The sequence below is a fragment of the Mustelus asterias genome, chromosome 14 (genome assembly GCF_964213995.1).
Source record: "Mustelus asterias chromosome 14, sMusAst1.hap1.1, whole genome shotgun sequence".
NCBI lineage: Eukaryota > Metazoa > Chordata > Chondrichthyes > Carcharhiniformes > Triakidae > Mustelus > Mustelus asterias.
Window position 1 is genome coordinate 3,799,361 of NC_135814.1, and position 12,825 is coordinate 3,812,185.

General features: G+C 47.9%; 1 protein-coding gene across 1 annotated transcript in view; it reads right to left on the minus strand.

Moving 5' to 3' along the window:
* The window catches only part of LOC144503952 (1-phosphatidylinositol 4,5-bisphosphate phosphodiesterase delta-4-like), a 49,301-nt gene that overhangs the window by 16,030 nt on the left and 20,446 nt on the right, over window positions 1–12,825 (minus strand). The window contains exons 8-9 of the mRNA XM_078229119.1: window positions 2,125–2,289; window positions 962–1,118 (exon numbers count right to left, since the gene is read on the minus strand). Of these exons, the coding sequence (XP_078085245.1) occupies window positions 962–1,118; window positions 2,125–2,289 (322 nt within the window). The remainder of the gene's footprint in view (window positions 1–961; window positions 1,119–2,124; window positions 2,290–12,825) is intronic.

Sequence of the window (12,825 nt, forward strand, 5' to 3'; positions counted from 1 at the left end):
GCTTGATCTTGGTTTCAGATAAAGCTCGGCACAACATCGTGGGCCGAAGGGCCTGTTCTGTGCTGTACTGTTCTATGTTCTATGTTCTATGTGTTTGAAGCAGTTTGGAGTGGGTTCACTCACCTCCCTTCTGGGATGGGGGGTTTATCTTACGAGGAAAGGTTGAGCAGTCTGGGCTGTACCCACTGGAGTTGAGAAGATTGAGAGGTGATCTTATTGAGATATCAGATCCTGAGAGGATTTGATTCTGAGGGTGGATTCTGTTCCCTCTTGCAGAAGAGATTAGAACCAGTAATAAAAAGGGGTCTCCCATTCTCAGACTGAGATGAGGAGAATGTTTTTCTCTCAGGAGATTGTCAGTCTGTGGAATTCTCTCCCGCAGGAGCAGTGGGAACTCTGTGGGTCAGGGAATTTATTCAGGGCTGAGTTAGACAGGTTTTTGATTGACTCGGGAGGTCAAGGGTTATCGGGGTCAGAGAGGAAAGTGGAGCTTAGACCACAACCAGATCAACCATTGAAAGGGGAGACAACGGCGTAATCGTATTGTCACTGGATTAGTAATCTAGAGATACAGGGTAGCATTCAGGGCACCTGGGTTCAAATCCCACCACAGCAGAATGATGACATTTGTTTCCAATAACCTGGAATTAAAAGTTTAATCGTTGTAAAAACCCATCTGGTTCACTAACGTCCTTTAGGAAGGGAAATCTGCCGTCCTTATCCGGTCTGGCCTACATGTGACTCCAAAGCCACAGCAATGTTGGAAATGCCCTCTGAAATGGTCAACCGAGACATTGAGTTCAAGGGGCAATTAGGGATGGGCAATAATCCCTGGATAGGAATGGCGGGGTAGGCTCGAGGGGTTGAATGATCCTCACCTGCCCGCCACCCCCTCACCCCCCCACCCACCCCAAAGCCCTCAGTTAGATTCCAGATGTAACTAATCCAGTTGATCACTTACCAGATTCCCTGATCAATTTCCTGGCCTTGGATTCAGTGAAGGAGGAGATCTCGTAGAATTTGTAATGTGTGCGCGAGTGTTTGAAGCTGTTAAAATGGACGCTCTTACAGTAGATAACACAATCAGAAAGCTCCTTGGCCAAACTCTGCTTCGAACCCTGGCAACCAATCACAGCACAGAGACACAGGGGTCAGTAGAGAAATCCCCGGAGGATGAACTGGAGCTTCAACCGAGCGTTCGTTCACATCCCATCCCTGGAACAGCAGGAGGCCATTCAGCCCCTCGAGCCTGCTACACCATTCAGTTAGATCAGAACTGATCTGTATCTGAGGTCAGAGTGAGCCCACCCAGGGAATCCTCGACACGTCGCCATGTTCCTGCCTGGTCTGGCAGCGGGAGAATTTACCCCCTCACCCCGTCCCCTCCTGCTCCCCACCCACTCCCCTTCTCCCTCCACTCCCGCAACCCACCCATTCCCCCTCCCTCTCTCCTTCCCCCTCCCCCACCCCCTTCTCCACCCCCTCCCCCTCCCTCTCTCCACCCATTGCCCCACACTCTTGCCTCCCCCACACTTCCCCCCCTGTACTACCCCCCACCCCCACATTCTCCCCTTTGCTTTTAAGTTTATTTATTAGTGTTACAAGTAGGCTTACATTAACACCGCAATGAAGTTACTGTGAAAATCCCCGAGTCGCCACATTCCGGTGCCTGTTCGGGTACATAGAACATAGAACATTACAGCGCAGTACAGGCCCTTCGGCCCTCGATGTTGCGCCGACCAGTGAAACCAATCTAAAGCCCATCTAACCTACACTATTCCAATATCATCCATATGTTTATCCAATGACCATTTAAATGCTCTTAATGTTGGCGAGTCCACTCCTGCTGCAGGCAGGGCATTCCACGCCCTTAATATTCTACACTGAGGGAGAATTTAGCATGGCCAATGCACCCTAACCAGCACGTCTTTCAGATTGTGGGAGGAAACCGGAGCACCCGGAGGAAACCCTTGCAGACACGGGGAGAACATGCAGACTCCACACAGACAGTGACCCAAGCCAGGAATCGAACCCGGCTCCCTGGCGCTGTGAGGCAGCAGTGCTAATCCCTGTGCCACCCTGTGGCCACTGGTGATGAAAAGGTTCTTTCCCCCGAGGATTTACCTTCCCTTTCCTCTTCATTTCATTCTTGATGTTCTCATCGTCCATTTCCGCTGCCTCGTCCTCATCGGTGACCTCTGCCGTGTCGTGGTCCTCACCCTGCCCGTTTAGACACTCCTCTAACTTGCCGATCCGTTTCCCTTTCACCAGAACCTTCCGTTTCAGCTCCTGTCAGAACAAATAATTCATCCAGCTTCCCATCAGACAGTGTTGTTTGGCTCTTTGGGCTGGTACTGAGGACAATAAGTCCGACCAATCACCCCTGGACCAACTGTGTGCAGTTTAACATTCACATCCTTCTGAATCCCTGCATGGCCTCATCCCCTCCCAATCACTGGAATCTCCTCCAGCCCCACAACCCTCTGAGCTCCTCCAATTCCGGCCTCTTGCGCTTCCCTGATTTTAATCACTCCATCTTTGGGAACCGTGCTCTCTGGTGGCTGAGCCCCAAGCTCTGGAATTCTCTCCCCCTCTCCCTGTCTCTCCCTCTCCCCCTCTCTCCTGTCTCCCCCTCTCTCCTGTCTCCCCCTCTCCCCCTCTCCTGTCTCCCCCTCTCCTGTCTCCCCCTCTCCCCCTCTCCCTGTCTCCCCCTCTCCCTGTCTCTCCCTCTTAATTAGTTTGTAACTAACCTGGATCGAGAATCCCAAAGGTTGTGTTGCCTGCCTGGTGCTCGGGTTCAGGATATCTCATCTGAGCTGCAGAGGGACTTGGAGAGGGAGGGTTAAGACCCAGTTGTCGTGGTTCACGTAGGTGCCAATGACATCGGTAGAACAGGAACAAAGGTTCTGCTAAGGGAGTATGAACAGCTAGGAGTGAAATTAAAAAGCAGAACCAAAAAGGGAATAATCTCTGGATTACTGCCTGAGCCACGGGCTAATTGGCACAGGGTCAATAAGATTAAGGAGGTAAGTGCCTAGTTCAAAGCTTGGTGTGGGAGGAATGGGTTTGAATTCATGGGACATTGGCACCAGTATTGGGGAAGGGGAGACCTGTTCAGATGGGATGGTCTTCATCTGAATCGTGCTGGGACCAGAGTCCTGGCGAATCGTATAACTAGGGCTGTAGATCAGGCTTTAAACTAAATAGAGGGGGGGGAGTGTTCAGTTGTATGAAGAATTAGAAAATCAAAGTTAAAGGAGAGGCCAATGAATAGCCAATGTTGTTCCTTTGTTTAAGAAGGGTAGCAATCCAGGTAATTACAGGCCGGTGAGCCTTACATCAGTGGTAGGGAAATTATTGGAGAGGATTCTTCGAGACAGGATTTTTCCCACTTAGAAATAAGCAGATGTATTAGCGAGAGGCAACATGGTTTTGTGAAGGAGAGGTCGTGTTTCATGAACTTGATTGAGTTTTTCGAGGAAGTGACGAAGATGATTGATGAGGGTAGGGCAGTGGATGTTGTCGACATGGACTTCAGTAAGGCCTTTGACAAGGTCCCTCATGGCAGACTGATGCAGAAGAGAAGTCACATGGGATCAGAAGTATGCTGGCAAGGTGGGCTGTGACAAGTGGCATTCCTCAGGGATCAGTGTTGGGACCTTTGCTGTTTGTAATATATATAAATGATTTGGAGGAAAATGTAACTGGTTTGATTAGTAAGTTTGCGGACGACACAAAGGTTGGTGGATTTGCAGATAGCGATGAGGACCATCAGAGGATACAGCAGGATATAGATCAGTTGGAAACTTGGGCGGAGAGATGGCAGATGGAGGTTAATCCGGACAAATATGAGGTAATGCATTTTGGAAGGTCTAATACAGATAGGAAATATACAGTAAATGGCAGAACCCTTAAGAGTATTGATAGGCAGAGGGATCTGGGTGTACAGGTACACAGGTCACTGAAAGTGGCAATGCAGGTGGAGAAGGTAGTCAAGAAGGCATACGGCATGCTTGCCTTCATCAGCCGGGGCATTGAGTTTAAAAATTGGCAAGTCATGTTGCAGCTTTATAGAACCTTAGTTAGGCCGCACTTGCAATATAGTGTTCAATTCTGGTCGCCACACTACCAGAAGAGTGTGGAGGCTTTGGAGAGGGTACAGAAAAGATTTACCAGGATGTTGCCTGATATGGAGGGCATTAGCTATGAGGAGAGGTTGGAGAAACTTGGTTTGTTCTCACTGGAGCGACGGAGGTTGAGGGGCGACCTGATAGAAGTCTACAAGATTATGAGGGGCATGGACAGAGTGGATAGTCAGAAGCTTTTTCCCAGTGTGGAAGAGTCAATTATTAGGGGGCATAGGTTTAAGGTGCGAGGGGCAAGGTTTAAAGGAGATGTACGAGGCAGATGTTTTACACAGAGAGTAGTGGGTGCCTGGAACTTGTTGCCGGGGGAGGTAGTGGAAGCAGATATGGTAGTGACTTTTAAGGGGCGTCTTGACAAGTACATGAATAGGATGGGAATGGAGGGATATGATCCCTGGAAGGGTAGGGGGTTTTAGTTAAGTCGGGCAGCATGGTCAGTGCAGGCTTGGAGGGCCGAAGGGCCTGTTCCTGTGCTGTAATTTTCTTTGTTCTTTGTTCTTTGGTAGAAGTGCAGGTGAATGGAGCTGAGGGCTCAGGAGCGGTTAGTAAAGTTTCCAGACCATGTAATAGAACAGAGAGTATAGAAGGTGGCAGAAATCTAACCTCAGGTAGAGTAAAAAAGGTGACAAGTATGAGAAGGGAGGTGGTCAATGCGGGACTGAGGCTGTTGTACCTAAATGCGTGCAGTATACAGAACAAGGTAAATGAGCTTGTTGCGCACATTGAAATTGGCCGGTACGATGTTGTGGGCATCACAGAGACGTAGCTGCAAGGGGATCAGGGCTGGGATCTAAATATCCAAGGATAGGTGTCCTATCGGAAGGACAGGCAGATGGGCAAAGGGGGGGGTTGCATTGTTGGTAAGGAATGAAGTTAAATTGATAGCAGGAAGTGATATAGGATCAGAAGGCATAGAATCTCTGTGGGTAGAGTTGAGGAATCGCAAAGGTAAAAAGACCCTGATGGGAGTTATGTACAGGCCCCCAAGCAGTAGTCAGGATGTGGGGCAGAAAATAAATCAGGAGATAGAAAAGGCAATATTGCAATAATCATGGGGGACTTCAATATGCGGGTGGACTGGGAACATCAGGTAGGTAGTGGATCCCAGGAAAAGGAATTTGTGGAATGCCTAAGAGGTGTTTTTTTGGAGCAGCTTGTGACAGAGCCTACCAGGGAACAGGCTATTCTGGATTTGGTGATGTGTAATGAGGCAGAGTTGATTAGGGAACTTAAGGTGAAGGAACCCTTAGGGAGCAGTGACCACAATATGATAGAATTTACCCTGCAGTTTGAGAGGGAGAAGCTGGAATCAGATGTAACGGTTTTACAATTAAATAAAGGTAACTACAAAGACATGAGGGAGGAGCTGGGCTGAGTTGATTGGAAAGGGAGCTTAGCAGGGAAGACAGTGGAACAGCAATGGCAGGAGTTTTTGGGGGTTATTTGGGAGGCAGAACAGAAATTCATCCCAAGGTGGATGAACCAATGAAACCAAGCATTCGGCATGCTTGGTTTCATTGGTCAGAACAGGAGTTGGGACATCTTGTTGAAGTTGTACAAGACATTGGTAAGGCCACACTAGGAATACTGTGTGCACTTCTGGTCACCATATTATAGAAAGGATATTATTAAACTAGAAAGAGTGCAGAAAAGATTTACGAGGATGCTACCGGGACTTGATGGTTTGAGTTATAAGGAGAGGCTGGATAGACTGGGACTTTTTCCCCTGGAGCGTAGGAGGCTGAGGGGTGATCTTATAGAGGTCTATAAAATAATGAGGGGCACAGATCAGCTAGATAGTCAATATCTTTTCCCAAAGGTAGGGGAGTCTAAAACTAGAGGGCATAGGTTTAAGGAGAGAGGGGAGAGATACAAAAGTGTCCAGAGGGGCAATTTTTTCACACAGAGGGTGGTGAGTGTCTGGAACGAGCTGCCAGAGGCAATAGTAGGGGCGGGTACAATTTTGTCTTTTAAAAAGCATTTAGATAGTAACATGGGTACGATGGGTATAGAGGGATATGGGCCAAATGCGGGCAATTGGGACTAGCTCAGGGGTTTAAAAAAAAATGGCGGCATGGACAGGTTGGTCCGAAGGGCCTGTTTCCATGCTGTAAACCTCTATGACTCTATGACCTCTATGAGGAGGAAACATGCTGAGTGGAGGACGAGGCATCCATGGCTGACGAGAGAAGTCAAGGGCAGCATAAAAGCAAAAGAAAAGGCATATAAAATGGCGAGGATTAGTGGGAAGCCAGAGGATTGGGAAGCCTTTAAAAGTGAGCAGAGGACAACTAAAATAGCAATAAGGGGGGAGAAGATGAAATATGAGTGTAAGCGAGCTAGTAATATAAAAGAAGATAGGGAGAGTTTTTTTTTCAAAATATAAAAGGTAAGAGAGAGGCAAAACTAGCCATTGGACCACTGGAAAATGAGGCTGGAGAAGTAATAATAGGAAACAAAGCAATGGCAGGGGAACTGAATAGTTACCTTGCATCAGTCTTCACAGTGGAAAACACCAGTGGGATGCCAGAGCTCCAGGAGAGTCAGGGGCACAGGTGAGTGCAGTGGCCATCACTAAGGAGAAGGTTCTGGGGAAACTGAAAGGTCTGAAGGTGGATAAATCACCTGGACCGGATGGACTACACCCCAGGGTTCTAAAAGGGACAGCTGAGGAAATTGTGAAGGCATTGGTGGTGATCTTTCAGGAATCACTGGAGGAAGGGAGGATCCCAGAGGACTGGAAAGTAGTGAATGTAACACCGCTGTTTAAGAAGGAGGGAGGCAGCAGGCGGGAGATTATAGGCCGGTTAGCCTGACTTCGGTCACTGACAAGATTTTAGGGTCCATTATTAAAGATGAGATCACGGAGTACTTGGAAGTGCATGATAAAATAGGACTGAGTCAGCACGGCTTTGTCAAGGGGAGGTCATGACTGACAAATCTGTTAGAGTTCTTTGAGGAGGTAACAAGGAAGTTAGATAAAGGAGAACCAGTGGACGTGATTTATTTAGATTTCCAGAAGCTCTTTGACAAGGTGCCACATAGGAGACTGTTAAATAAGTTAAGTGCCCATGGTGTTAAGGGTAAGATCCTGGCATGGATAGAGGATTGGCTGACTGGCAGAAGGCAGAGAGTGGGGATAAAGGGGTCTTTCTCAGGATGGCAGCCGGTGACTAGTGGTGTGTCTCAGGGGTCAGTGCTGGGACCACAACTTTTCACAATATACATTCACGATTTGGAGGAAGGAACTGAAGGCACTGTTGCGAAGTTTGCAGATGATACAAAGATGTAGAGGGACAGGTAGTATTGAGGAAGCAGGGGGGCTGCAGAAGGACTTGGACAGGTTAGGAGAGTGGGCAAAGAAGTGGCAGATGGAATACAATGTGGAAAAGTGTGAGGTTATGCACTTTGGAAGGAGGAATGGAGGCATAGACTATTTTCTAAATGGGGAAATGCTTAGGAAATCAGAAATACAAAGGGACTTGGGAGTAATTGTTCAAGATTCTCTTAAGGTTAACATGCAGGTTCAGTCGGCAGTTAAGAAGGCAAATGCAATGTTAGCATTCATGTCGAAAGGACTAGAATACAAGAGCAGGGATGTACTTCTGAGGCTGTATAAGGCTCTGGTCAGATGCCATGTGGAGTATTGTGAGCAGTTTTGGGCTATATCTAAGGAAGGATGTGCTGGGCCTTGGAAAGGGTCCAGAGGAGGTTCACAAGAATCATCCCTGGAATGAAGAGCTTGTCAAATGAGGAAGGGTTGAGGATTCTGGATCTGTAATCATTGGAGTTTAGAAGCATGAGGGGGGATCTTATTGAAACTTACAGGATACAGCGAGGCCTGGATAGAGTGGACGTGGAGAGGATGTTTCCACTGGTAGGAAAAACTAGAACCAGAGGGCACAACCTCAGGCTAAAGGGATGATCCTTTAAAACAGAGATGAGGAGGAATTTCTTCAGCCAAAGAATGGTGAATCTGTGGAACTCTTTGCCGCAGAAGGCTGTGGAGGCCAGGTCATTGAGTGTCTTTAAGACAGAGATAGATAGGTTCTTGATTAATAAGGGGATCAGGGGTTATGGGGAAAAGGCAGGAAAATGTGGATGAGAAAAATATCAGCCATGATTGAATGGCGGAGTAGATTTGATGGGCCGAGTGGCCTAATTCTGCTCCTATGTCTTATAGTCTTATGATTTATTATTGTCACATGTATTAACATACAGTGAAAAGTATTGTTTCTTGCGCGCTATACAGACAAAGCATACCATTCATAGAGAAGGAATCGAGAGAGTGCAGAATGTAATGTTGCAGTCATAGCTAGGGTGTAGAGAAAGATAAACTTAATGCAAGGTAGGTCCATTCAAAATTCTGACAGCAGCAGGGAAGAAGCTGTTCTTGAGTCAGTTGGTACGTGATCTCAGACTTTTGTATTTTTTTCCCGACGGAAGAAGGTGGAAGAGAGAATGTCCGGGGTGCGTGGGGCTCTTGATTATGCTGGCTGCTTTGCCGAGGCAGCGGGAAGTGTGGACAAAGTCAATGAATGGGAGGCTGGTTTGCATGATGGATTGGGCTACATTCAAGAACTTTTGTACTTTCTTGCGGTCTTGGGCAGAGCAGGAGCCATACCAAGCTGTGATACAACCAGAAAGAATGCTTTCTATGGTGCATCTGTAAAAGTTGGTGAGTGTAGGAGCTGACATGCCAAATTTCTTGAGTCTTCTGAGAAAGTAGAGGTGTTGGTGGGGCTTTCTTAACTATAGTGTCGGCATGGGGGGGACCAGGACAGGTTGTTGGTGATCTGGACACCTAACAACTTGACGTTCTTGACCCTTTCTACTTCATCCCCGTTGATGTAGATAGGGGCATGTTCTCCTTTACGCTTCCTGAAGTCGATGACAATCTCCTTCGTTTTGTTGACATTGAGGGAGAGATTATTGTTGCCGCACCAGTTCACCAGATTCTCTATCTCATTCCTGTTCTCTGTCTCGTCATTGTTTGAGATCCAACCCACTACGGTGGTGTCGTCAGCAAACTTGAAAATCGAATTGGAGGGGAATTTGGCCACACAGTCATAGGTGTATAAGGAGTATAGTAGGGGGCTGAGAACACAGCCTTGTGGGGCACCAGTGTTGAGGATGATCATGGAGGAGGTGTTGTTGCCTATCCTTACTGATTGTGGTCTGTGAGTTAGGAAGTTCAGGATCCAGTCGCAGAGGGAGGTGCCGAGGCCCAGGCCACAGAGTTTGGAGATGAGTTTCGTGGGAATAATGGTGTTGAAGGCTGAGCTGTAGTCAATAAATAGGAGTCTGACATAGGTGTCCTTGTTATCTAGGTGTTCCAGGGCTGAGTGCAGGGCCAGGGAAATGGCGTCTGCTGTGGACCTGTTGCGGCGGTAGGCAAACTGTAGTGGATCCAGGTAGTCCGGGAGGCTGGAGTTGATTCGTGCCATGACTAACCTTTCGAAGCACTTCATAAAGATGGATGTCAGAGCCACCGGCCAATAGTCATTAAGGCACGCTGCTTGGTTTTTCTTAGGTATCGGGATGATGGTCGTTTTCTTGAAGCAGATAGGGACCTCAGATTGTTGTAAAGAGAGGTTGAAGATGTCTGAATAACCCCGCCAGCTGATCCGGACAGGATCTGAGTGCACGTCCGGTACCCCATCCGGGCCAGTTGCTTTCCATGGGTTCACCTTCAAGAAAGCTGCTCTGACATCTGCAATGGTGACCCCGGATACAGGTTGAAGTGGGGAAAATTATAACAATGGTTACCTGACACACAAAATGGTTACCTGGGAAAGAGACATTAAGCAGGCACTGGCTTTTAGCACAGACAGTTATTTAAAGTTAAAACATGCAGAAATGCTGCAGGAAGCTAGTCAGAGCTTGAGGCACTTTAAAGATAAGGGCAGACCCAGGACAATAAGGTCTGATAATAAGATCAGCCATAGATGGGAACATAAATACATAAATGCAACAAAAACCAACCACTGAATGTATAGATCGAAACTAGTTATTGATAGAGGAAATGTATCCATTCTATGAACAATGCTATGTTAACTGCCCATGTCTGCACCTGTCTGATTGTAACGATGTGTTAACTATTGATCACCACGATCTGTCTACTCAACTATAACGATGTGTTAAACGGCTAATGTCTGGACTACCTATTGTCTGAAAGGTATAAAAATGATCACCTGCTATTGTATGATTGAGAAGGTAGCTGCCAAGTACTGCGGAGTACCAGTGCTTTCTCCCAAAGCTTCGTATCCGAAATAAAACTGTGTTATTGAACCTCCAGTCTGACTCCGGTGGTAAATCTCCCACAACAAGGTTCATCCAGGGCTTCCAGGGTGGAGGGCATGCTCTCGCTGACCTCTTGCTCAAAACGGGCGTAGAATGCATTGAGCTCATCAGGGAGGGGTGCGTTGGAGCCGGCAATTTTACATGCCTTCATCTTGTAGCCTGTTATGTCTTGCAGACCTTGCCATAGTCGGCGGGGGGTTGGTGTGGCTCGCCTGTGACTCTAGCTTGGTCCGGTATTGTCTTTTGGCATTTTTGATGGGTCACCGTAGATCGTATCTGGCTTTCTTGTATAGGTCAGTGTCGCCTGACTTGAACGCCTCAGACCTGGACTTCAGCAAGCAGTGGATATCCCTGTTCATCCATGGTTTCCGGTTGGGAAACACGCGGATTTGCTTCTTTGGCACACAGTCTTCTACACACTTACTGATGAAGTCAGTTACTGTAGTGGCGTACTCGTTCAGGCTGGTGGCAGAGTTTTTAAATACTGACCAGTCCACTGACTCCAAGCAGCCCCGTAGGAGATCATCCGATTCCTCAGACCAACATTGCACGACTCTCTTTGATGGATTCTCCCGCTTCAGTTTTTGCTTGTCTCTCTATCTCACTCTGCCTCTCTCCCTCTCTCATTCAGGTCTCTCTCGTTGACCAGGGTTTTGGCACCTGTCTAAACATCTCGTGTGGTTCAGTGTCAGGTTCTGTTGGTCATGGTCCCTGCAAAGCACCTTGGGACATTTTTACTACATTTAAGGCACAATATAAATGTAAATTGTTATCAATATTGAGGCTCCAAGATTTGGGTGGCATGGTGGCACAGTGGTTAGCACTAATGCCTCATGGCGCCAGGGACCCGGGTTCAATTCCCAGCTTGGGTCACTGTCTGTGTGGAGTTTGCATGTTCTCCCCATGTCTGCGCGGGCTTCCTCCGGGTGCTCTGGTTTCCTCCCACAGATTAGGTGGATTGGCCATGCTAAATGTCCGGAGCTATGGGGTTAGGGTGGGGATGGGCCAAGGTAAGATGTTCTGTCAGAGATTCAGTGTGGACACGATGGGCCAAAAGGCCTGTTTCTGCTCTGCAGGGATTGTATAATTCTTTGATTCAGGAGTGGGGACCCCAACTGCTCAGTGAGGCGAGGGGTGAGAATCATCCCAGCGTCTGGTCGGGACTCAACAGCAACGTGAGGAAAATCCCAAAGTAACTTCTCCCCGGTGTCCCAGGGACAATATCCTTCCTTCAAACAGCATCATGGGGAAAAACACACTGCTGTTTGTGCCATCTTGCTGTGCTGTCTTTAACAGCACTTTAGAATCATAGAAATCATAGAAACCCTACAGTGCAGAAGGAGGCCATTCGGCCCATCAAGTCTGCACCGACCGCAATCCCACCCAGGCCCTACCCTCACATATTTACCCGCTAATCCCTCTCACCTACGCATCTTAGGACTCTAAGGGGCAATTTTTAACCTGGCCAATCAACCTAACCCACACATCTTTGGACTGTGGGAGGAAACCGGAGCACCCGGAGGAAACCCACGCAGACAAGAGGAGAATGTGCAAACTCCACACAGACAGTGACCCGAGCCGGGAATCGAACCTTGGTCCCTGGAGCTGTGAAGCAGCAGTGCTAACCACTGTGCTACCGTGCCGCCCTGTCCTGAGGGTTTTGATGGATTTGATGGTTTTGATGGCATTAGTGCTAACCACTGTGCCACCATGCCGCCCAAATCTTGGAGCCTCAATATTGATAACAATTTAGATTTATATAGTGCCTTAAATGTAGTAAAAATGTCCCAAGGTGCTTTGCAGGGACCATGACCAACAGAACCTGACACTGAACCACACGAGATGTTTAGACAGGTGCCAAAACCCTGGTCAACGAGAGAGAGGCAGAGTGAGATAGAGAGACAAGCAAAAACTGAAGCGGGAGAATCCATCAATGTCCTGAGGTTCTAAAAGGCGCTATATAAATGCAAGTCCCTTCTCTCTCTCTCTCCTCCTCCCTCTTCACCCTCTTGTCTCCTCACAGTGGCCGCTCTCCCCCTCGAGTTATTTTCTGTGCATTTGAAGCTTCCCCCCTGTCCTGTTGCCCCTCATCTCTGTATGTGTGTGTGTGTGTGTGTGAGTGTGTGAGCTGTGTCCACTGGGGACTGCCTATCCCTTTACGCAGTGTGTTTCTGCTCTCACAGTGCGGAGGGGGTTAATCAGTCTCACTGATTATCAATTATTCATTTCACTCTCTTGGCAAACAGAGAGTGGGCGCGGATCCTGCAGTCGGAGGTCAAACACATCAATTATTCAGCAAACTGCTCATGGCGATAATACGGCGTGTCCAGGATTGCTGCAGCTGCGGGGAAATAACCCCTCGTGATTTTCACCTTTT